Consider the following 24505-nt stretch of genomic DNA (forward strand, 5'->3'; position numbering starts at 1 on the left):
CTAAGTAGTAAAGTACTTAGTTTTTTAAAAACCGCTGTTGTAAAACACCGAGGTTCAGAGTAGCAATGAGGAGTTAGACTTACTCATCTTTGAGCAGAAAGATAGGCGCCGTACGGGCTTTATAAATAAAACCGTTAAGTCAGTGACAGATCGCATGCTACCAAGTTTTCCAAAAAAAAAAAAAAAAAAACAAATTTGGATCAAAATCATGAGCCAGGAAACAAAAAAATATAGGGCATAAAATCAGCAGCAGAAAAAGCCACTTTTTGGCGCACACCAAACGCGACAAATAAGAAAAGAGAGTTAATAAGATGAAACAGGGAAAAAATGAGGATGTATAAAATTATCAAAGAATCCGATTTCGCATACCAACTTTCGACACTGCTATAGATACAAATATGAGAAGTCAAATGCTCTATCAGATGAAGGTAACAAAGTAAAACAACTCGCAGGCCAAGACACAGAATTTTCATGTACAAAACCCGCTTGAGATCCTCCCTTTCTCTTGTTTTAACATGACCACCTCCGCGCGCTCTTGGAAATATCTACATTCGAATCGGAGATGTTTTCGCCCTTTCCCGCAAAACTTTTGCAGCGTCGCCGGCGCAGTTCCTCGCGAATCACTTCTCAACAATCTTCGGGCCTTCATAGTCGGCAACCACTAAGTTCAAGTTATCGGGTAAACCATTCATTGCTTTCAACCAAGCATACCTGCCGTCCTCGCCAGGCATAATCATGCCATCTACGATACAGAAAAATATAATCAAGCTGAAAAATACTAATGAGAACTCAAGAAGAAAACAAGTTTGTTGGCCTTAGATTTTCGCATGATGAAAAGATTCCGCCAAAGAGAATCGAGAAAGAAAAAGAAAAAGTAAAGCAGCCGAGTTATTTATGTGGGTTGGGTTGAAGCCTTAGTCCTGGTGAGTACAAAGAAGCTGTCTGTCAGAAAAGAGCCCAAGCCCCATGTACACACCCAGTGCTCTCAAACCCTAACACGCCGCGCCAGCCGCAAATCTCTAGAAAATTTTCCCTTCGGTTTCACGCCAAAATTGGTTGGACCACAACATAAAACAATCCTGATATAGAGATCTCGAGAGTCGAGACACATCAAAAGGCGTCTGGTTTAAGATATTACGGAGTTGTTCTACTCGACATACAAACACGTACAATGTCGTCGACTTTCGTACTAAAAAGAGAGGACTAAAAAAAAAAAAGCAATGGATTGAACAATGAAAAAGCATACCAGGAAGATCTAAACAGGGGGATTCATCATAGTATGTGCAGTCCCTTCCCTGGGGAGCAGAGTAAGGTGGACCGAGCACATCTAGCACCGCGCAACAGGTCACTCCCGTAAAACAATGCATGTTTCCACCAGTTTCTGGGTACAATATCAATGTCTCACACGGAGCATTAAATACAGCATCGGTTTTTACCTTAGCCAATCGATCGCCTGTCGTTAAACAAAAAAAAAAAAGGAATTTAAAGAAAAAAGTCATTTTTTTCCAAAGCAAGAAGAAAGCCAGGCATGAATTTTTAAACAAACGAAAAAAAATAAAAGGAACTTCAAGCTCACCATCAGTGGGTGCGGCAGCATTGCTCGAACTGTGAGGAGTATCAACCCAATCATATGATTTAACATGCATTGAACCGAAGAGAATCTTGCTAAAGACGGTCATTCCCGGGTGATTGTGTAGTGGAATCACCGACGACTGAGGCAAACAGAAGATACCAATCTGCAACATAAATTAGCATTGCACAAAAATGTCAGTTACTTGCACAAATCCGCAAGCTAACACGATAACGTGTTAGTCCACAAAAAAAGGCAGTTACCGAAAACTTGGACTTGGGACACCCGTAAAGGTGTAAATATGTTACTGGAGGAGTTCCTTCAGAATTCTCATGCCTAAAATATGGTAGAGTCGGACGCAATCCGACATCTTCTGGTTTCATATTATCTGCACACAAAAAAAAAAAAAAAAAAAAAACACGATCGCGATCATCAAAATCACTCGTAGAATGCTTACCTATGCATGTCCTCACAAGTACAAGTTCATCCAACTCTTAATATTAAATGCAAAACCAAATCACAAGATTTTGCACTTTGTAGCTAGTTTAGAAGGTTGTACAGAGATTTAACTCCGTTTGCTTAAACAAAGCATGATTAATTTTTCCATGTTATAGCCATTTTCATTCTTCACACTTACATTAACATTGAGAAGAATATCATTGCGCGCCGCGTAGAACACGAATGCAGCTCGCCGTTAAGTAGCCGAGCAGAAACTCGAAGAGCATCTACTCCGTAACATCGTTGGTGATAGATACTAGCAGAACATATTTTACTATCTTACTATTGACGGACAAATACATTGAAGCACATTAAATAGCTAACAAAATCACCAAGTAATAACTACCCAATATGGTTAGAAAGAGAAAAAAAAAAAGGGGGCATCTTCGAACACCTAAAAAGCAAAACCTGGTGGTTTGTTTGTTGTGACTACCAGTACCATATAAAGATAACAAGCTTGTACAAAGTCTATAACTTTTCCATCAAAAAACATATAATGATTAAGTTATGATCACACTTAAAAGCAAACAGTTGACCAAATTTTGGAGAAACAATATGAACCCCAATCAAACAATAATAATGCCTAAAACTTCTCAAAATTAAGATTTTTTTTTAAAAAAAAAAACGAATCCAACAAACAAAGTCAATAGTAATCAATACGAATCCCCCATTGACCTAATTCACATCAGTGGAAGAGATGCAAAACCCTAGAAAACACAAACTGTGGGATAGGAGGAGGGGATTGTGACCTAGGAACGACGAGAGGCGGCCCACATCATCCTGCTTCGGGACGAAGCCCGGCGCACAATCGGCGAACGCCTCCTTGCACAAATCGAACAGCTTCTGAACAGCAGAAGCAGAAGCCGTAGCCGCCGCCATCGATTTCTTCTGCCGGCGCTTGCTCTTCTTCGACGGCGCCCTCCCCTTCTCCGCCGCCACCTCGCCCTCAAACCTCATCAAACCGAGCCCTAGAAATGGCCGCTCCCTCCACAAAGATCGGATTTTGGGACGACGCTACGAGCTTATACGCGTACATCTCCGCTCTTCGCCCATAAAAATCGCAACTTTGCGGCGATTTTGAGGGCTTTTTGGCTCCCCATGTAGAGGAGGAAAACTGGGAATTGGGGATTGAGATGGGTTCCTGTAGAGGGAGAGAGATGGCGATTCAGATTCTGAGAGGGTTTTTTTTATATAAGCGGGGAAAACTGGGGTTTCTCTGTGGTAGTATACCATTTGTATGGGGCAAAAACCAGGGGCCATGAAGAGAAAAGAAGAGAGAGAGAGAGAGAGAGAGAGAGAGAGAAAAGAAGAAGAGTCCACCAGTTTCCTGTGGGCTACTCCCAAACTGCCTTTGATTTTTATAACTCTCTCTCTCTCTCTCTCTCTCTCTCTCTATAAACATATATATATATTTGAAATTTCTCTATCTAAAATTACCTTTGCTGTAGGGTGGATTACGTGGACAATGTACTCGACAACTGTCCTGAATTTATTCTCTCTCAAAAAACGAAAAAAAGAAAAAACTTGGCCTATACTTACTGCAGTTAGATTTTATCTGTACTCTGTGCTGATTAATGTGTCATTAAAATGTAGTTTGATATTAGATGTGTGATGAGCTTGGAAATCAAATAGTTTTGAGAGCTTAAAAATGTCCCTAGGATTTTTTTTTTTTTTGGGGGGCAGTTGATTTTTAATAATCTAACTTGTAAAAAAAATTTGAAAATATAAGGTAGAACTGGTAAAACAACATGTGCGTGTGTGAGTAACTTTTGAATTAAAGTTTCTTTATGTTAAGTCGTTTTATAGTTGCACGTGGAATCGCTCGTTCGTCGGCACTGCCAAATAATACAGAATCTAATATGCTGTGAAGATAACATAAAACACGCGGCAAAATACTTCTGTAGTTGCTTTACTCTGTTACTAGCGCAAAAGTTTTGCACAATTTATTTGTTTTTATTTTTAGTCGTTTTGCGGTTGCTCGTAGAAATGCTAACGCAACTGCACTGTGAAACAGGGCTCATTCGAGTATGCTGCAAAAATGACATGAAACACGCACCAAAACTTTTGTAAGATTACTCAATTCTTTACTGGCAGCCTTTTTAGTTATAGAAAAAAGTTAATAATTTGTACAATATGAATGTTTCTAGTCTATTATACTTCAACGTTTTGATTTTTAGTTAATATAAAACGTAAAATTTCTAAATTCCAAACACTAAATTTATGTAAAAAACAATTTGTCATATTTTGAAAAGAATAATTTAAACATGCATACACTAATAAATGGAAACAGCGATTATCTTTAGGTCAAAAATTGATATGAACCTGGAAGTCAAGTTATTAACGGCTGTTACATGTACATATGGTATAGTAAATGAAAAAAAAAAAAAAAAAGGCCAATAAGAGTAATAATATCTGTTTTTTTTTCTTCTTTTATCCATATACGCATAGTAAACCCTTTGCAGAGAATCCTACAATAAAATTTTAAATTTAAAAATTGGTCAAATTAACATTAATTTAACTTTCATGGTGATGACTCACAAATCCAATTTAAAAAAGAACACGTAACTCAATCTAAGGTGGAAAATTCAGCTTCCGAGCAGAAACAACCAGAGATTTCTCCTACGTTGCATATTTTTTATTTATTATCATACACGTCGCATCTTTTTTTTATTAGTGGAGTCTAAGAATGTTTAATATAACCACAACTTTTGGAAGAGTAATGCTATTTGTATATTTCTAATATGTGGGTAAGATTATTAATTAGTATCTTAAACTTTTTATGACTAGGATTTATATATCCATTACTTTTCTTAAATTTTTTTTTACTTTTTAAAAATTTAAATTCTTAAATGTGAGGGTGCATGATGTACACTCCTATATGGATGTACAAGTAGCATTTCTCCTTTTAGATACATGACCAACTTACATGGATATGAAATATATATATACACATTTATTTTTTTGATAAAGAAAAGAGTGAACTTATTTGCCTGTTATTCAAAAAAAAAATTATACTTAATGATTCCATAATTTTACTTTTGTTCTAATATAAGAATATGTTGCTAAATAAGATAGTAAAGTAACAAATCTAGCTACTATATTATTAATAGTATCAAGCGTTTGGTACTATCGAATTTTTCGCCGTTAGATTTATTCCTTTGATCATTTTCATCTGTTAAATCATACTATTCAACCAACAGTGCACTCAATTTCAGAGACCACTATTATCCTAACCACACATTCCTTCATCCACGAGCCAAAACCTAATAGCACCAAGCACTTGGTACTATTAATAGTACAGTAGCCTAATTCGTAAAGTAACAATTTTATAACCATCCCTAAAGCAAGTGGCAAAAGGCTTAGTAGTTGGTACCCGAGACCCAAATTCGAATCCTAATTAATTCACATTTTCAGTTAAATTTATTTCTAAATAAAATAAACGAAGCGGGTAGCGTGCTACCTATCTCTAAAAAAAAAAAAAAAATTATAAAACTTGATGGAGATAAAATTACAAATTATAAGACGATAAAATACTATACTATAGCATTTCTAGATTTACGTAAACATTTATTTTACTTTACTATTTAAAATAGGTCCTTCAATAAAATAAAAATAAAAATATAAAATAATTAAAAATAACCTTTTAATTAAATTATATACTAGCAAACTAAAAATGCGCTAAACGTCACGAATGCAATTGGAAAATGTCTACCCCAAATATATACATATCTTGCCGTGGTTCGTAGTAAATAAAAAGATTAAGGACAAAAGAGAGAGAGAGAGAGAGAGAGAGAGAGAGAGAGAGAGAGAGAGAGAGAGAGAGCATGTACTTGTGTACGTTGCATGAAGATACTTTGTTTTTGCCGAGGAACTGAGACAAGGTGCACATGATAGGTATGATAGTTACGCGTGCAAGAAGAATCAAAGGGCGGAGCGAGATGAGAGCTCTACTGCCCTCACACGCAACGGCAGATAGATAGTATGCTATTCGTTTCATTTATTTCATTTAAAAATAAATTTAGCTGAAAATATGAATCAACTAGAATTCAAATTTGAATCTCGAATACCAACCACCAAATCCTTTGCCACTTGCTCTAGGGACGGTCGGTGCAAGCTCCGTGCCCTAACCAATCATATTTTACAACACAAAGATAATTAAACTCGAGTAATTCTCGCGAGTTTTCGTTACAAAAAATAAAATTAGGAACCGACAGTTGGTACTCGAGGTTTCGAGTTCGAATTCTAGTTAATTTATATTTTCAGCTAAATTTATTTCTGAATAAAAAAAACGAAATAGATAGCGTGCTGCCTATCTCTTAAAAAAATAAATAAATAAAATTAGGGACTTGAATTTGGTATTATGAAGTTTTTAATGTCTTATCAAAATACAGTTGGATTAGGATAGATTCGGATAGATTCTATATTACGGTTTTTTTAGAAAAAATTTCTTTGCTCTTAATTTCAAGATATGGGTTGTATATATTTTTAGTAGTTTTGGTCAAAAATAGCAGGTGTTGTGATTCGTGAGCTACCAATAAAAGCGGCCTATGACGTCCACGTCAGCAAACAAATAAGGAAGCTTCCTGAGATCTCCAAAACGTGAAAGATGCGTAGATGGATGTTTGCTCTTTTGTTCTAACATTGTTGCGTGCACAAAAGCTAACAAAGGGGACAATAAGTAATTAATATTATTATTATTATTATTATTATTATTAATCAATATAAGCATCACTACCTCTGTCCTATCACCACTACCATTGTCAAAACCGTTTCCATTGATTTATAAAAATCTTGCCAATTTTTCTTTTAAATTTTTTTTTTTATTTTTTTAGAAAAAAAGTAGTATATTATCTGTTTTATTCATTCAGACAATAAATTTAGCTACATAAAATAAGACAGTAGGAATCTCAAGAAAAAAAAAAAATTTTAAAAAAATCTAAAAAAAAGGTTTAAGAAGAGTAATAAAAGGATTAAAAATAATTACAGCGTCAAATCAAGTAATAAAAAAAAAAATTCTCTTTTTAGTATTACTTAAGAGCAGTTGATTAATACTTTATATATTAAAATTAATAATTTTCGTATGGCCCTTTCTTCAGTTAACATATTGGTCTAGTATTTTTTGGTGTAAGTCAAAAATATAATGTAACTCAAGTTACATTAGACTTGCACTTTACTTACTCTCGACTTTCTCCTCTAAAATACCGAACTCGATTTCCGTCACACTCAACCTCCTCTAAAAAATTTATTAAATAGTAAAATCTAAACTCTACTTCTTTTATAATGAATTAAAATTATCTTATTTATAATAAATTAAAATTACCTTTAAATAATAATGAAAATTTTAATTATATAATAGGTTAAATTTTATAGCAGTAAGTTTATCACTATATTTAAAAGATAGCAGGATAGACTTCAATCAAAACAAATAATGAAACTCAAAAAAATAATTTCAACAGCATCAAGTTATATCAAAATAAATAGAAAAAGTAATTGAATTTAGCTTTCAGGCTGGACGAGTTACGTCAAAACAAATAACAAAAAAATAACCACACTTCACAAAAACTCAAATACCACATTGCTCTTGAATTACGTTGGATTCACAGATTCAGGGTTAGGCGATCCATAATTTCTTTTCGTGAAGTGCAAAAGATACTGCTGCAGGATAGGAGACAAACTACGACGCATGTGATCACCTGCTACATCTTGTTCACTTCCTAGCTTAGGGATCAAGAGCAGGTAAATGTACCATCAACTTTTTCATTAAGATAAAAGGAAAAAAGAAAAAGATATTGCAGAGACAACGATAAAAGAAATGAAAGCCATTTGGGGTACTACGTACCAGTATAATTGTCGCCCGCGCATTTTATAGCCAACATCCTTTTTTGTACGGTGGGACACTGGGAAGCTAAAGGATGAATCTTAGAAGCGGCAATGTTTATAAGATTCCCGATCTACCGCCACTTTCAGAGTCGGTGGGATCTGGGCCAGCGACGATGGCCCAGGCTATTCATGGAATGAGGACCGATCAACGGACCCTACATGAAAGCCTTTTCCAGGTCTTTACAAGACCTCGCAGAACTCGGATGCAGCCAAGTTGAACAAAACCAGGCCGTCCAAGGGATGTTGAGAGAGATGACTCAGCAGCTGTCACGTGAGCGAACAAAGCCGCACAACAATTCAAGGGAAAATTAGTTAATCCGGTACAGAGCTTATTTTAAGTACAAACAGAGTCTCCCCACATGGATTAGCAGTTGTACGTTCTTTGGGTAAAGCAATAAAGAATGGCACATGATCCACACATGATTTTTCGTAAAACTGAAGAAGGGGGAGAATAAATAAAAGGAGACAAAATGCATCCGATATGAAAAATGGCTGCATTGTCTCTTGTGATCTGCGAAGGACAATTTACAGAGTTGATCTAAAATAAAAGGACTCGAAAGATGAAGACCACACTGTCATGAACCCTCGACATTTTGGTTCTGTGCAACACATTCCGAGATCCACATCAGGTTCCTCATCTCCTGCTCCCTCAATCTAATGTAACCAAAGAAGACGGCGTACTGAAACTGCATCAAAATAATCAACAAAAAGGTTATGCAACTGGTAAGACATAGTTGGAATATTGGTGTGAAACACAAGCAATAAACTACAAGTGCGGGAACCACATAATGTAAATGCATGTCGAGTTATGCTTATACAAAGTGTCAAAGGCATACCTGCTGTTTCAAAAGCCAGGCAAAGCCTTTTCACCTCTTCTTCATAAAAAGGCCTTTGTCGAGCATTTGGGTTTCTCCATAGGACATCTTAGTGAAAATAGGCTGATATGGTGGATAGTTTTCCACCACAGCATGCATCTGCAAAGAAATCCAAGAAAGGGATATAGGTGCAATACAGATAAACTCTTAGAAGGTTTCCAATAACTAATTAACAATTCATGAGAGGGGGGGAGGGGAGACCAGGCTGCAATATAGAGGTAACATATTCTGCATTGTTTTGGAAAAAAAAAAAAAATGCACAAAAACCTTTAGAAACAGAATTATTATGCTGAGAAAAAGTTTGATTAACAAAACCATAATATAGAAGGCAACGCAGAATGAGAAGCACAGGAAAGAGTGATGAAGCAAAAAAGATTCAAGAACAAGATTAAATGTTGGCCAAATCCATTGCTCTAACTGCTTCTCAGAACAGAAGAGTGGCAATAAGAAGCCAGAATTTGATGTATGCCCATCACATATTACTCATATGTGCCACAACAACCTCTCCCGTGGAATACCACGCCACCCCATCTCTTAAGGGGGAAGCGCCCGGCCTAGGGCATGGAAAATCACTTAATAGCACTGAAATACAAACTGTAAAGATATTTGGAAGATCTAAAACGGAAAACTCCAGAATAAAACTGTCAAAATTTCCAATTAACCACGAAAATTCTTCATTTGATAATAAAGTCAAACAATCATGAGAACAAGATACCAACTTGAGAAATTTTCTTTTTGCCATATCAAATCATGAGAAAAGCAGCAGATTTTTTTGCCATATAAAACTTGAGAAAACTTTTTTTTTGCGATATCAAACCATGAGAAAAGCAGCAGATTTTTTTGCCATATAAAACTCCTGGTCTTTAGGCAACTTTGTTAATGCTGCTTTAATCAATTTGTACAATTCCCAGATTTAAAAGACAAATACAAAATTGATGAAGAGAAACGACAGGCCAGTCAGTATAGAAATTTACCTGGTCAATGTCCTCGCAGACAGTAAGTTCCTCATGCCCATAGGTGATAGGGATGCCTGTGAGGCAAAAAAACTCACTATTAACCGCATAAACGGACCCACATAATTTATACATGGTAAAACTACAAAAAGAAAGGCACAATACTTGCAACAAACCAAAGTTAGAATAGAGCTTCCAATAGACATCTCTAGTCGACACAGAGAAGCTTAAGCAATGATACACCATACTTCTAATATTCTTTGAACCAAGATAAATTAAATTTGTGATTGCACGACAGATACATGCCAAAACAGTGATAAACTAAAGAGAGAACCATCTTTTGGTGCACTCATCCATTTATGGTTATATTAACAGCTCTTCTATCAGCTTCCAAAGGAAGAAGGTCACACGTAATCTCAGCTGTTGCTCCACCTAGTTTCTGATTCAAATCAACAATCAGACAAAGAAGTAGATACTAAACATATAGTTACAAAATTTATTCAAACCTAGCCGAACTTTGTACCAGGCAGAATTTATAAAAAATCCTCATAATCACAATATTCGTGCCATCCAAATCCTACAAGAAGTTGAGACTTAAAGCATTTACAAGTCTCTATACAATCACAAAATCTGACAATAATAAAACGACAGCGCACTCCAGTAGAAAAACCACGAGTGACCTACATCTCTGAAGTCATGCACTCTAGAAGTATGAGGCTAATGGTTTGTAAACAAGAAATAATCTATACAGTTCACGCATGTTTTGTGCTACCACAAGGGAGGCAATGCTATGGTGAAAAGGGGAAATTTGTCAGGAAGTTACAGAAAAGTTCAGCACTATACGGTCATTTAGACAGATCTATAAATACAATTAAAAATCTATGCAAGGATATAAATACCTGTCAAACATACACCAAAGGATGGCATTTCTCCAATGGTTCATGAACATCTCTCTCATGCAATGTCCCAGTGACAACAAAGACAACATCGTCAATCATGAAACTGTACCTAAATAATAGAAATCAGCAATCAAGGTTATAACAAGTTACAAGCTAACATGCAGTAGTTGAACAACGAAAATTGTATTATAAGCACTGTGAAAGCGAACTAAATAGACGTTATTTAGGAATGCAATACATTATAAAAATTTCCTACATTATGTATTTGAGGAAAGTTGACAAAGGTTCATCAGTGGCTTGGCACAACATATGCTTGTATTCATTCATCACCAGTTTAAGAGTATATTTCTCCACAATAGTTGTTGTATGCAATGGAGAAGGCTCTGCAAACGGTTTAAAATCAGAACCAAAGTACCACATGGATAAAATTAGAAGAAACACAAGAGATGATCACAATTAGAATTATGAAAACTTTGTAGATGAATATTATGTTTTAAGAAGTTGGTGAATATATACAGTATCCAAGAGACTTGTGCCTACCATAGCATGTAGAATTCAAAATTGGATTTTTGGAACGCTGTTGCCTTTTAAACACCATCTCATTCCACCAAACTTCTATATGCTCAGCCCATTTCGACATAAGGACACCATACACTTACTAAACTTAGATACGCACAGCAAAAGGATATACCCACTACAATAATCAGTAAAACAAACAACTTCGCGCACATTTTGAGCTCTCTACAGCCACAAATTGGATCTAATAAATCAACTATGTACCGTTCCTCCCTGAGGCATCAATCTAGTTCGCCAATGAACGCAAACCACATTGAGATCTAAAAGAAGAGCGATTAAGATGTGGAATCGGGGCTAAGAGAAAGGGATCGCGCTCACCATTTCGGAGGTAGGGCCCGTAACTCGGTGGCGGAGACGCGCGTCTTTAATGTCGTCTAGGGTTTCGCACTGGCACAGGTTGTTGGAGTCGGCAGCGGAGAGGAGACCGGCGCGGCGGCCGCGGACGATCGCCTCGAGACACCCGTCGAAGATATTGAGCGCTAGGGCTTCGAATCCTTACATTGCTGGAGAGGGAGCGGGAACGATGGGAGTGGAGGAGGAAACCCTAGAATTCGTGAGGAGGGGTCGCGACCAGGAACCGGGGTTTAAATAGAAGAAGCTCGAGAGAGTGCGTCTTCTTCGTTGAAGGACTCGGGCGCTTATTATTATTTGTTTATTCGGTAGCTTTATTAATTGGCCCGGCCCCTCTTTAGTTTGGACCAGCCATGGGCTTTCGACGTGAATATATTTTGCGCCTTGGGCCCAAATTAGTACGGCCCAATTTGGCCCATTTAGGAATTTTACTCAGGCCCCGAGAATTAAAAAAATAAAAAATAATCTTAGTTAAATTATACCCCATCCATTAAATATATATATATTTAAAAAATATAAAAAAAACAGTCCCCAATCACTCGCGATCCCGAGCGAGTTCCCGACTCAACCACGCTACTGTTAGGTATTATCACCACTTCGGAGCTCCTCCGCCGTGCGGTGAAGCGCAACCATGGCTCTCGCTCTCCGATGCCCCCTCGTCTCCGTCTCCGCCCTATGCTCTTCGTCGTCGTCGTCGTCGTCCTCCTCCTCCTCCTCTTCTTCTTCTTCTTCTCCCCGAGGAGCGGCGGCGAAGAGCTCCTTTTTGCCCTCGCTCAAGCCGCTTCTCGCCGCGGCTGCGCCCAATCCTCGCCCAGATGCTTCTCGGAGGAGCAGGATGAGTTTGAGATGCGAGTCGGGGGATCCCAAGAGCTACGACCACATCCCGAAGCGGTTTCGGGAGGAAAATCTCAAGGATGGATGTGAGTAGCGACCTCTTTGTTGGTAAATTCGTCCTTTTGTTCGATTTTTAGTTGTGGATTCGTTTTTTTCATGTCTGCATATTTTGAATTTGGTTTGTAATGAGAGTAAAGGCACTAGCTTGTTTCAGTTTGGAGATTCATCTCCAAGTCTAGGGTTTCGATTTAGTAAATTACCTTAAAGTATGACTTATCAGGGCTCTAGAGGAGATAGTGTTGTTTTTGATAAGTTTATTATGGGAGGGACCAAAAAAGAGGTAATTTTGACTGGTTATCAAGGATTTGTGAAGGATATCTTATGGCTTATCAAAGTTTATAGCTTTGAGATTCAGTGGCTGATACTACCTGCTATAGTGTTGTTTGAATGAAGTAAAAGAGGAGAAAGATTTGTTTGCATTTTTTAAAAAAAAACATCACTGCTTCATATTCTATGGATTGTGCTGGAGTGTGGCTCACGATCATCGATAAGATTCTCATATCCTGCTTTTTGTTTTTATTTGTTCATTAAAAATCTCTGTTCCTCTTCTGCAGTGATCAAAAATTACAAGAATGCTCCTCGACATCTATACGGCCTTACTGCTTCCCAGATGGACATGTTTATGACAGAAGACAATCCAGCATCTAGGCAGGCAGAGAAAGTTACCGAGGTAGTACAATGTAGACAGTTACAAGCAGTATTGTTTTGAAACTTTGCTCATGGAAGAAGATTAGAAGAAAATTGATGCCATGATTTTGAATATTTTACAGGAAAGCATTTCCTCGGCTAGAAACTACCTCGATAATGGAGGTATGTATAGTTTATCCGGCATGACAGATGGCTTCTCGAAATATAGTATGAGTGTGAGTATGTACCGAGGAGGAGCTCGAGGATATGGAAGACCCAGAACCGCTCCTCCGGATTTGCCTTCTTTGCTCTTAGATGCCCGAATTGTCTACCTTGGAATGCCTGTAAGAAATAGTTTTCTTAGTCTTTTATTTTTATGTTAATTGAATAATTTTTTGCATGTACAATATTGACTTATTAAATCTTATTAATTTTGTTTCCTTTTTTTTTTTCGATAGATTGTTCCAGCTGTGACTGAGCTTCTTGTTGCTCAGTTTATGTGGTTAGACTACGATAATCCCTCCAAGCCTATATACTTGTATATTAATTCGTCAGGGACGCAGGTGAGTGCTTATTTTAGTTATATATACTACAAGGATGAAGCCCATCAGTTTTTACTTGTCATAAGTTAATATTCCATTGTACACTTTTGTGGCGTAACCTAAATCACACTATCCTTTGTATCTGCTAATTCTCTTTACCATGTATTTTCTCTAGAATGAGAAGATGGAGACTGTTGGATCTGAAACTGAGGCGTACGCCATTGCTGACACTATGGCTGTAAGTATTGCAATCTTTTGGTGTTGGTTTGTAGCTTGGTATTGTTTGCTACGAAATTTTAGCTAATTCGCTATTAAATAATAAAAATAGTTGTTTTTAATGTGGTGAAATTATGTTACTCCTTAGTAGGAACTGTGTTATAATAGTTGTTCGCATGTGAAGAGTGGTGAATCTTCCCCATACCTAACAAACTGTTGCATATCCATCAGTTGTTATTTTTTGGGCATCAACAGTACACAAGCAAGGTGTCGAATGTTTTTGAAGTAGATTTAACATCAGGCCTGAAACTAGGATCTTCGAATTGTGGTTCTTTTATGGGGAGTTTGATATGATTTCTATATGCACTCATCATGTGTATACGTCATTAACAAATATTGAACCAACTTTAATGTTCATAACTTACATTTCTGACATATATGGAGATTGTAGAACTGGATATCTCTCTTTACTTCATTTGCTTCTTTATTTGGATGCAAAATTGCTGGAGTCGAGTTCGGACAAGGTAAATGTTTCCAGCGCCTGAACATGGGAGTCGCACAGAAAATATCCGCTGAATATGTCTACTGGCTGATTGACCAATTGTTTTTACTTTGTAAAACAAAGGTCTAATGACTAAAATATTTGGTCCAATAACTAATTTGTTTTTCTTTTCTATTTTTTTGTTTCTTTCGCCCCTGCAGTATTGTAAATCCAAGGTTTACACAGTGAATTGTGGCATGGCCTATGGCCAGGCAGCGATGCTGTTGTCCCTCGGTGCGAAGGGTTATCGAGCTCTGCAGCCAAACGCTTCCAGTATGTTACACTTTGTATTTCTCTACTAACATATTTTCTTTAGGGGGTTTACGATATTTATCACTTTATTGCAGCTAAATTGTACCTGCCTAAAGTTAATAAATCTAGCGGAGCAGTCATTGATATGTGGATTAAGGTAACTTCCAGTATGTTCGTCACCATATGTTTTTTTTATCTGCCTATAAAAAATGACTTAGTTATTGGGTTTTCTTTTATTAATTGTTCTAGGCAAAAGAACTCGATGCGAACACTGAATACTACATAGAATTACTGGCAAAAGGAATTGGTAAACCAAAGGAGGAGATTAAGAAAGATATTGAGCGCCCGAAATATTTCCAAGCACAAGAAGCGATCGCATATGGAATTGCAGACAAGATTATTGATGCACGAGATGCAGCATTTGAGAAGAGGGTAAAATCATTTTGTTTCTAATTACTCGTTCATTATGCTTTACACAAATTGCTTTCCTGCTGATTTTCTCTTCTTTTTGTTTCCTTTTTTGCTGAATCAGAACTATGATGAGATGCTGGCACAGTCGAAAGCTATGCGGAGGGGCGCAGGGGTTGGTCCACAGGCAGCTCCATCCGGGTTTAGGTAGATTTAGAAGCACATACAGTGTCAAAGCATCGTAAAAAGGTATGAGTGTGGTCTCTGAAAGGATGCATGTAAGGAACTCGCGAAGCTTCTTTCTAGCTTAAAACATGTATACTAGAAGTTGCTTCCTGTCGTGCGCTTCCTCACTTGGAGGATAACTTAACTGCAGTAGCTTCGAGGTTTATACTTGTATAATGAAACCACCTTTAATCTTCCGTTTGAGCGAGGATGTTCTCTTTTTTCGGTGATGACGCGATTTCGAGATGTTTGGCTGTATACTGCTAGTGATGTTTTCACATATAGTAAGTACCATGGATAGTATGTGTTAGCAGCACTGAGTGGAAATTATTTATACTAAAGCACCAAAGATCCGATCCAGCCTTGTTCACGACTTAGGAAAATTAAAATGATGTTGCAAGTCTTTGTACTGTTTTTTCTTATATATGAATTGAGTCTCGACTATTTGAGAGTTAGTAGAATCTCTCTTGTTCTTCTCTTTCAATGCATCAAATTCTGAGTTCTAGATTAGATCATTTCAAAAGAAATTCTGAATTCTGTGTTTGGCGTGTTTGGCTTTTGCTAATGTTGAGATTTAGATTCTGAATCAGAGGCAATAGTAGAGACTGCTAATCTTGCCTGCCACACTCGGACTGATCGAAAATCTCTTTCTTATTTAGAGAGATGAATCTCGAGTCTCATAAAACAGCAGAGAAAGTTGAAGACCAACCGTCGTGGTCGCTTTGTGACGCGCTTACTCATGAGTACAAAAAGAGAGCCTCTCTTTGTTAAAATCTCATCCCAGATTATTACCATCCAACAATTCCTATATCACATTTCCTGGAGTATGAACAAATTCTCCCAATCCCCTCTCCTGAACTAATAACTGAAATGGGTGAGCCTAACGAGTAACAAGCAACCTCTTACAAAAGTCTGTCTGAGAGGCTGGGCAGGCGGCGGAAGAAGTTGACGGCGGCGGGCGGCATGGGGTCCCTGAACATGGGGTGGCGGAGGAAATAGAAGCCGAGCGCCACCGCCACCATCTTCGGCGGCACCGTGTAGAGCACCAGCGCCACCGCGAGGCAGACGGCGATGAATATCCTGGTGGCCCTGGGGTCCCTCCAGCTGACCAGCGCCTGCAGCCGCTCTCCCTGCGCCGCCAGGTCCCCGATCACCCTCTGCACCCTCCCTGCCAGCGTCCTCAGCCTCTCGTACCGCACCCGCAGCACCTCCACCGACGTGGGCACCGGCTCGAACTCCTCCTCCAGTTCGTCCTGCTCCACCGTGTCGGCCTGCGACAGCCTTGCGTCCATCCCGGCCGGGCCCTTTGGCCTGAACCGGTAGTACCACACCCCTATCAGGAACACGTACAGCGCCCCCGTCGGCACCACCAGCTCCGGATACCACACCAGCACCAGGTACAGCACGTGCACCAGCACCGTCGTCACGGGGCTCCTCCACCGCCGCACGTCGTCCACCCACCGAGCCAGCCCCACGGCCCACGCCACCACCCCCATGATCCGGAACCAGTTCGCCTTGCTCCGCCGCACGCTCCACCCGTGCGCGTCCGCGTCCAGCACGTAGCGCACCACCTCCGGGCCCAGCGGCGGCTCCGCCCGCGCCAGCCACCCGGCGACGGTGCGAATTGCCGCCCCGCGCAGCGCCTCCTGCTGGGCCACCCCGATGGGGCGCAGGTAGTGCATGCGCGGCAGCATCGGCTGCGCGTACATGGCCCAGGTGTCGGGCAGCAGCGCCGGGCAGGCGAACCGCACCGCCAGCTGCACCTCCCCCATCTTCTTCAGCCCCGACCGCAGCAGCACGAGCAGCGGGAACGACGCCGTGTACGCGCGGTTGCTCTCCAGCGTCGACACCCGGATGCGCACCTTGCCGATGCGGTAGTCGGGCCGCTCCTCGCCGGCCGCATCGGCGAACATGCGCCAGTTGTCGAACACCGCCACCGTCAGCACCGTGCAGGGGTCGTACACCTGCCAGGTGTACTGCTCGTTCCACCGCGGGTCGAGGCTGTCCGTCACGGTCCGCGTCCGGACCCACTTCTTTCCGTACTTGGCCACGCAGTAGGCGTCGGTGGAGCCCTTGCCTCCTCCGCCTCCTTTGGTCTTCATCGGGAGCAGGCCCCGCGCCCCGAGGATCCCCAGCTCCAGCACCCCCACGGGGGGCTTCCACAGCTGCTTCGCCGTGGGCCTGTAGTCGCTGCAGACGTGCGCCGCCTCGTCGAGCACGTGGTACCCGCCCTCCAGGCAGAGCCGCAGGTGGACCCGCCCGCGGTACCCGCCCTCGGCCTCGGCCTCGAGGTTGACCCACCTGGAGGCCGGCACGTGGCGCTCGTCCAGGCGCTGCTCGACGGAGGGGACGGGGACCGCCGCGAGGCCCAGCAGCGCCGGGTCCTTGGCCGCCGACCGGTCCTCGACGAGCACGACCAGCTGATCGTCGAGCGGCTCCGCGGCCACGAACATCAGGTCCTCCGCCCACGAGAACGTCGACCCGCTCCCGCTCACCGTCGACCTGCGGGTGCGCGCCGACTGGAAGCCCAGCTGCACCTTCACGCGCACGTCGAACGGCGTGCAGGGGGCCGGGGCCGGGGCCGCGGCCGCGGGGAGCCGCAGGTCCTGGGCCTCGATCACCGACACGCGGAGGTACCACAGCTTGGGGGACTGGTACACCTTGGACCGGGTGTGGCTCACGTACGGCGCGTCCGAGATCCACGCCTCCGCGAACGCGTCGTCGGCCTGGGTCCCGATCCACACCGACACCATGATGTCGCCCGACACCGAGCGGGGGCCCGGCTCGGAACCCTCGAGCCGGTACCACTGCGGGGCTAGCGGGCCGTCGGGCTGGTCCCGGACCGGCACGTCGGAGAGGTCGAAGCAGACCCCGCCGAGGAACGCGTCCGCCGCGGCGGGGGCGCCGTCCCACACCGAGATCTCCAGCGTCGGCTCCGGCTTCGCGTGGCTCAGCGCGAACACCTGGTTCCACTCCGGCTCGCCCGAGCCGGAGTCGCGCGCCGGCTTCGACCGGAACGACTGGGACCCGGTCCGGACCTTCACGTAGGGCGACTCGCACGGGCGGAGGCCCCGCGCCCTGACGACGCGGACGAAGAGGTACTGCATCGGCTCCACGAGGTCGTAGGTGGTCTGGACCCGCTCGACCGGCTCGGCCGACGACACGAACCGGCCCGAGATCACCCGCGGCGCGTGAGCGGGGCCGGGGGCGGGGGCGGGGGCGGGGGCCGGGTGGTNCTGGGTACTCCTTTCGAGCATCCACCATGGTTGCCAAATAGGCCTTACACCCTCCTTTAATCATTCTCTTAGCCCTCACAGACGATATAGTCGCCGCGAAGCGCCTACTCTTGCACGCTTGGTAGATTAACTCTTCTTGATTAGGCTCACGAAAAGTGATCACCTTGCTTTCACAATCTATCACCGCATAGTACTTGGATAGCCAGTTGGTCCCCAAGATAACATCGAATCCCCACATCTGATCTAACACTAGCAGATCAATCGGCATAATCCAATCACCTATTTGCACTGGACACGCCAAACACTCGTTGTGAACACTGAATGAATATTCTGGGGCGTTCACCCACCAATAATCCTCATTGTACACCATCTCTATGCCATGTGTCTTAGCAAATGATGTAACGCCCCAACTTCCCAGGGGGTCACCCATCCTAGGACTACTCCCGTCCTAGCACGCTTAACTCTCTTAACCCGGCTTAAGCATTTTGGGTGGTGGCTAGAGTTATATAGTGAAAATTTCATAATACACAAGGCATGCATTTTAAGTGCTCTAAAACCCATAAAAATTTCTTTTAGCATAGAAATAAACTTAAAAATAATTTACAACAAGTAGAAAAAGCATAGGGGCCATTTCGCCCCATTTCCACGAAGCCAAACCCACCGATGATAACGAAACTCCTCGTGCGCTCCCACGAGGGTGTCCTCTAGTCTCCTAGTACCCTAGAGGTATAGAAACATGAGTCATACAGGAAAAGTGTTTATTTTGCAAGTGAAAAATACATCTCTTATGAGGATCATGACATGGAATATGTACTTTGGAACATAGTTGACATGCTTTGACATAGAGAAGCAAGTTTCCTATTTGGGATTGCAAAAGATTAGAGGAAAAATGGTTGATGGTTGCACCGGTGATTTCCTTGTGGACGACCGAGGGTTGATGCGCTTTCGAGGACGACTATGTGTTCCGGCGGATTCGGGAATTAAAGAAGATATTCTTCAAGAAGCGCACCGGGCGCCCTATGCTATACATCCGGGTGGCACCAAAATGTATAAGGACTTAAAGTTGCTCTATTGGTGGCCTCGGATGAAAAAGGATGTTGGCGAGTTTGTCGCTAGGTGCTTAACTTGCCAACAAGTGAAGGCAGAGCACAGAGTTCCCGCGGGGAAGCTTCAGAGTTTGCCTATTCCCGTTTGGAAATAGGAGAAGATCACCATGGACTTCGTGATGGGATTTCCTCGCTCACAGGCCGGACATGACGCTATTTGGGTGATTGTGGATAGGTTGACGAAATCGGCACATTTCATACCTATCCACACTACTTGGACTGGTGAGAGACTCGCACAGGTATACTTGGATGAGATTGTGCGATTGCACGGGGTACCTACTTCTATCGTGTCAGATCGAGACCCCCGTTTTGTATCCCACTTTTGGAGGAGCTTATAGGACGCTCTGGGTACGCGCTTGGATTTCAGCACTGCTTTCCACCCCCAGAGTGACGGGCAATCGGAGCGTACTATTCAGACTCTCGAGGACATGCTTCGAGCTTGCGTGATCGACTTTCAGGGAGGATGGTCGCAGCATCTACCGATGGCAGAGTTTGCTTATAACAACAGTTATCAAGCAAGCATCAAGATGGCACCGTTTGAGGCACTCTATGGACGAAAGTGTAGATCGCCACTTCATTGGAGAGAAGTTGGTGAGAGAATGGCTTTAGGCCCAGATGTGCTCCAGGAAGCAGAGGACAAGGTTCGCATCGCTCGGGAGCGATTGTTGACAGCCTAGAGTAGGCAGAGAAGTTATGCTGATCGGCGTCGACGAGACTTGGAGTTTCAGATTGGAGACCATGTGTTCTTGAAAGTTTCGCCAACCAAAGGAATTCGAAGATTTGGAATCCGGGGCAAGTTGAGCCCCCGATATATTGGACCATATGAGGTTTTGGAGCGTGTAGGCTCGGTAGCGTATCGACTCGCTCTACCGCCAAACCTATCGGGTGTACACAATGTGTTCCATGTATCGGTCCTTCGGAAGTACATCCACGATCCGGCTCACGTGTTGGATACTACACCTTTGGAACTGCGGGATGATTTGAGCTTTGAAGAGCAACCCTTGAGGATTTTGGCTCGCGAGGTGAAAAGACTGCGGAACCGAGAAATTCCCTACGTGAAGGTGCTTTGGAGCAACCACGACGAGCGCGAGGCCACTTGGGAGCTGGAGAGCGCACTGCGGGAGCGCTACCCCCATCTTTTTCAGATGGAGGCTTGAGGTATTTGTCATTTCGAGTTTCGCGGACGAAACTCTTTTTTAGGAGAGGTGAATGTAACACACTGGACCTTTGCAAATTGCGAGGTTCGAGTGTTTGATCTGCGTGTCGAGCTTTTCCAGACTTCCTGGTGGGTCGTTGACAGTGTTACGACCTATGGTTCGAGTCCCGAGAATTGTGGTTTTAAGCTTGGTGCCAAAATCCAAAAATTGGATTCATTGGACAACTCTCGGGTTAGCCCGCAGCAGAGCTTGTACCGGAACAAGGTTGGTCTTGTACCGGTACAAGGATTGATGGTTGTACCGGTACAGCCATCGGGCTTGTACCGGTACAGAGACGCAGACCCCGCGACCCGAGCCTCGGGTTTGCATTTTCGTCGGCCTTGTACCGGTACAAGAGCCCGTGTACCGGTATAAGGAGGCAGATTTCGTGCAGTTTAAACTGCAGGGGGTTTTTCGCGATTGTAGCCTACCTATTACTAACCCCACGCCCCTTAGGGCTTCCCTGAGCTTCACAGCAGCAGGAGAAGAGGTAGGGGAGTTCTCCACACCCTCCCTCTCTATTTCTTTGATTTTGGTTGGTTTTATTTGTGATTTAAGCCTCTCTTTTTCCCTCTTTTTGCTTCTTGGTGTTCTCCCTCCATGGAAGGAGCTTGAAGTTTGGTTTTGGAGCTTGTTTGAGGGGAGATTCTCAGATTTTGGGGACTTGGATACTTGTTGGAGGCTTCCAAAGAGGTTAGAAGCTTAGTTCTTCCTTTTGATCTTTAATTTATTGGATTTCATGAGATGAAACCCTAGAGTGTGATATTAGGGTTTATTTTGGTTATTTTGAATCTAGGGCTTTTGAAGCTAGATTGAGTGGATTAGAGGCTTCCATTAGGTTGGACTGGATGAGCCCTAGCTTCATTTTGGAGCTTTAGAGGAGATTTTTGCACATTAGGTGAGTTTTAGCCCTTTTGTTAAATTTGTTAAAGTTTAATCTTATAGTCGATCGTAATGCCCGTGTATCTTGTCGCTCAATACTTTTAGGGTATTTTGAGACTCGGGGACAACTTTGTTCGGCGAATCGAGGCCCTACGCGACGGTTCGGTGGGTTTGACCTAGCTACACAATGAGAAATTCTCATTTGTGATGAATTACGTATCATTAATTGAAAAAGCATGCATATTCATACTAAATGTATTTATTATGATTTTTAGAATGTTTAAAATGCATATGATATATATGATGAAACTTTAAACCTCTATGTAGTAGAGAGTTTCTTGGGAGATCTATGGTTGCATTTAGCATTCTTTATGAGACTTGGTTTCATACTTCTATAGTGTAAATGAGTTCGGATTCATGCATTTAAACTTAAGTTTACTTGTGACATGAAAGATGACAAGATTGCCATTTAGAAGGTATGTGAACTAGAGAGCTAATGTCATCAAGCGGCATTGAGCTCGGGACATGTGTGAACCTAGTGGATAGGGCCATTGAGGATGAAAGTTTTGAGGAGCCCAAGGATCTATCTAGATTGTATCTATCACCTAGAGGGGGGGTGAATAGGTGAACGGCTAATAACCACAAATCTCGATGCAATAAAAATAAATGCGGAAAATAAAAAGCACACCGAGATTTACGTGGGAAAACTCCAACTTGGAGAAAAACCCACGGGACCAACACGCGAAAAAATAATTCACTAAGAGAAAAGATTACAAGGTGATTACCGACTCCACGGACTTAACCTCTCTTAACCTCCTATGAATCTTCGCGCTACCCTCCGGGTTGTCCACGCCCTCACGTCCGAATCCACGAACGCCTCCACTTCGAATCCACGAAGCTTCAATCACGCCGAATCCACGACGCCACTCNCTGAAGTCGTCCTTCTTGAAACCTTTATTGAACATATTAAAGAACAAAAAAAAAATCATACAATGAAGAATTCATGTTCCGAATTTGTTAGCTTCTTAGTCCGAATACTCATTTTTCGTCTAAAAAACTATTCGGAGGTTGTTTCTTTCTTTTCTATCGAAAGTTCTAGCTTTTCTTTTGCGACCTCAGTGTAACTTATTGAGTATTGTCATCGATATAATATAACATAGAGAACAGAATATATGCCTCTTTGGCACGGTTTCTAGAACAATTTTTCTGTCCGAGAAATTATTAGTAGCTAGAAGATCAATTGGCAAACAAAAACCAAAGAAAAAAAAAAAGCATCAAAACTATCGTCTGCAGTTGAAAACCACAACTAGCTTCTGAACTCCAAAAGAAAAGGCATTGTAAGAAACTGCCGAATAGAATATATCAACGAAAAAAAAAGTTCACTAATAATTTCTCAAAATCGCTATTTAAATAAAGACTTCGTAACAAAGTGCTTTTGGGTGGCATCATCATACCTGGAAGACGAACACGGAGGACATGATTTTCCGTATCTTCATACCACTCGACTTTCGGTTCGAGAATTTGAGTCTCTAGAACCTTTCCTTGTTTGCTAGCCATGAACACTGAGTATCAATAGCTCTTTTCGTATTCTCCTCTATGTTATGTTGTGTGCTAAATATGAATGTATGCATTTTATATAGTCCCAAAAAACAAGATTGCACTCCTCGGAGCTTATTCCAAACTTATCTTCAGAAGTATTTTTATCTTCTCTGAGATCAAAGGAAAGGTAAGAAGATCCTTTGCTCTTCTAAGCTTGAAAAGTTGGCTTTTCTTTCCATATTTCCTACCTATCAAACAAATGTTTGATCACTTGATTAAGAAAAGGGATAAAAGTATCCCTTTCTCTTTTCTTCCAAGTTTTTTGTCAAATGGTTTAGATGGGTTTAATGTTTGGTATCTAGTAGCCAGATAGCTGCTCATGAGGTCAGGAGTTTGAGTCACTATGTGTGCTAAGATTCGGAACTTGCGCTCGCGCATACGGGTTTAGTATATATTTAGGTTCTTACTACTTAGGGGAGTTCACAAGCAATGTCACACACAGATGACATATTAGGTTAGGTCTCATCATTTTGAAGCTATTATACAACTCTCAGAATGGGAAAATACAAGCACTGATATAGGTAACGATTTAAATGTGACTTGAAATGTGACTTAATAAGGTTAATTTTATGCCAGAAGAAACCTACTAATTTTCCATTTCAGTTTGATATATAAAAGTTAATTTGGTAACGATTTAACCTAATTTTACCAGAAGGTTTTTATCCTTAAATTACTAAGGCTCCGTTCGGAAATTGCAAGAGAATCATTACTCGTGAAAAGAAAATACAATTTTAAAAATATACTATTTGTTTCATTCGTAATATCGTATTTTATATATCGGAATAAATCAATTACAGTATATTGATTACAGTTCTACCGGAAAATGAAAAAAATATATCTCTCTGTATGTATTTCCCTAACTCTGTTTTGTTTATTTGCTTGAGATGGGGCTCGAAACCAAATAGGCCCTCGGAAATTTGGAGTGTAAATGGGTAGGGCTGGTCCAAGAAGATCTGGCCCAACTCAAAAATTACACTATGATACTCCTCTTTTGGGAGATGGGCCTGGTTGAGAACCAAGACATACAATTCCTAATATCTCTTTGATTTTTCTGTTTTAAATTCTGATGTTCCTAATAGGCCACCATACTTGCAAATATCATTTTCAAATACTTCTTCATATTAAATTAAAAATTAAAGATCCGAGTCTCAAATTTAAGCACATTTCAAAGCTCGAACC

At 41.7% G+C, this 24505-nt stretch overlaps 3 protein-coding genes and 1 long non-coding RNA gene across 7 annotated transcripts; 1 reads left to right on the forward strand and 3 right to left on the reverse strand.

Moving 5' to 3' along the window:
- Positions 1 to 307: 307 nt before the first annotated feature.
- On the reverse strand, positions 308 to 3414 carry LOC109706405 (plant cysteine oxidase 1-like). Of its 2 annotated transcripts, XM_020227216.1 has the most exons (6): positions 3299 to 3413; positions 2818 to 3209; positions 1834 to 1958; positions 1577 to 1736; positions 1247 to 1453; positions 308 to 742 (listed from the first exon to the last, which is right to left on the reverse strand). In XM_020227216.1, exons 2-6 carry the CDS (start codon positions 3023 to 3025, stop codon positions 621 to 623), a joined length of 822 nt encoding a protein of 273 aa, XP_020082805.1. In that variant the 5' UTR covers positions 3026 to 3209; positions 3299 to 3413; the 3' UTR covers positions 308 to 620. The 2 variants fall into 2 exon arrangements, with proteins under 2 accessions (XP_020082805.1, XP_020082804.1); XM_020227215.1 differs by having other exon boundaries at positions 2818 to 3414.
- Positions 3415 to 7551: 4137 nt separating this feature from the next.
- Positions 7552 to 11867, reverse strand: LOC109706408. Of its 3 annotated transcripts, none has more exons than XR_002215187.1 (6): positions 11570 to 11867; positions 10676 to 10784; positions 9798 to 9853; positions 8785 to 8922; positions 7908 to 8634; positions 7552 to 7782 (listed from the first exon to the last, which is right to left on the reverse strand). It is a non-coding gene; the product is annotated as an uncharacterized LOC109706408 (long non-coding RNA). The 3 variants fall into 3 exon arrangements; XR_002215188.1 differs by having other exon boundaries at positions 7552 to 7786; XR_002215189.1 differs by lacking the exon at positions 7552 to 7782 and adding an exon at positions 10932 to 11058 and having other exon boundaries at positions 8214 to 8634; positions 11570 to 11865.
- Positions 11868 to 12121: 254 nt separating this feature from the next.
- LOC109706407 (ATP-dependent Clp protease proteolytic subunit-related protein 1, chloroplastic-like) lies at positions 12122 to 15765 on the forward strand. Its single transcript, XM_020227218.1, has 9 exons — positions 12122 to 12522; positions 13051 to 13166; positions 13267 to 13467; positions 13582 to 13686; positions 13841 to 13903; positions 14584 to 14695; positions 14770 to 14831; positions 14924 to 15106; positions 15207 to 15765. The coding sequence occupies exons 1-9, from the start codon at positions 12234 to 12236 to the stop codon at positions 15291 to 15293; spliced, it is 1218 nt and encodes a 405-aa protein (XP_020082807.1). The 5' UTR covers positions 12122 to 12233; the 3' UTR covers positions 15294 to 15765.
- Positions 15766 to 15940: 175 nt separating this feature from the next.
- Positions 15941 to 18564, reverse strand: LOC109706406 (protein QUIRKY-like). Its single transcript, XM_020227217.1, has one exon. The coding sequence runs from the start codon at positions 18562 to 18564 to the stop codon at positions 16210 to 16212; it is 2355 nt and encodes a 784-aa protein (XP_020082806.1). The 3' UTR covers positions 15941 to 16209.
- Between the last annotated feature and the right edge of the window lie 5941 nt (positions 18565 to 24505).

The sequence above is a fragment of the Ananas comosus genome, unplaced genomic scaffold, assembly GCF_001540865.1.
Source record: "Ananas comosus cultivar F153 unplaced genomic scaffold, ASM154086v1, whole genome shotgun sequence".
In the NCBI taxonomy this organism is placed as follows: Eukaryota; Viridiplantae; Streptophyta; class Magnoliopsida; order Poales; family Bromeliaceae; genus Ananas; species Ananas comosus.

Bases quoted from the DNA above. Each gene is read 5' to 3' on its own strand.
- LOC109706405 (XM_020227215.1), bottom strand. From the start codon at position 3,025: ATGAGGTTTGAGGGCGAGGTGGCGGCGGAGAAGGGGAGGGCGCCGTCG. The intron at 1,959-2,817 runs GTCACAATCCCC...TTTTGTGTGCAG, and splicing joins CCGCCTCTCGTCGTTCCTAG to ATAATATGAAACCAGAAGAT. The intron at 743-1,246 runs GTATGCTTTTTC...TCTGTATCGTAG, and splicing joins CCCCTGTTTAGATCTTCCTG to ATGGCATGATTATGCCTGGC.
- LOC109706407 (XM_020227218.1), top strand. From the start codon at position 12,234: ATGGCTCTCGCTCTCCGATGCCCCCTCGTCTCCGTCTCCGCCCTATGC. The intron at 12,523-13,050 runs GTGAGTAGCGAC...CCTCTTCTGCAG, and splicing joins GGAAAATCTCAAGGATGGAT to TGATCAAAAATTACAAGAAT. The intron at 13,687-13,840 runs GTGAGTGCTTAT...TATTTTCTCTAG, and splicing joins TTAATTCGTCAGGGACGCAG to AATGAGAAGATGGAGACTGT.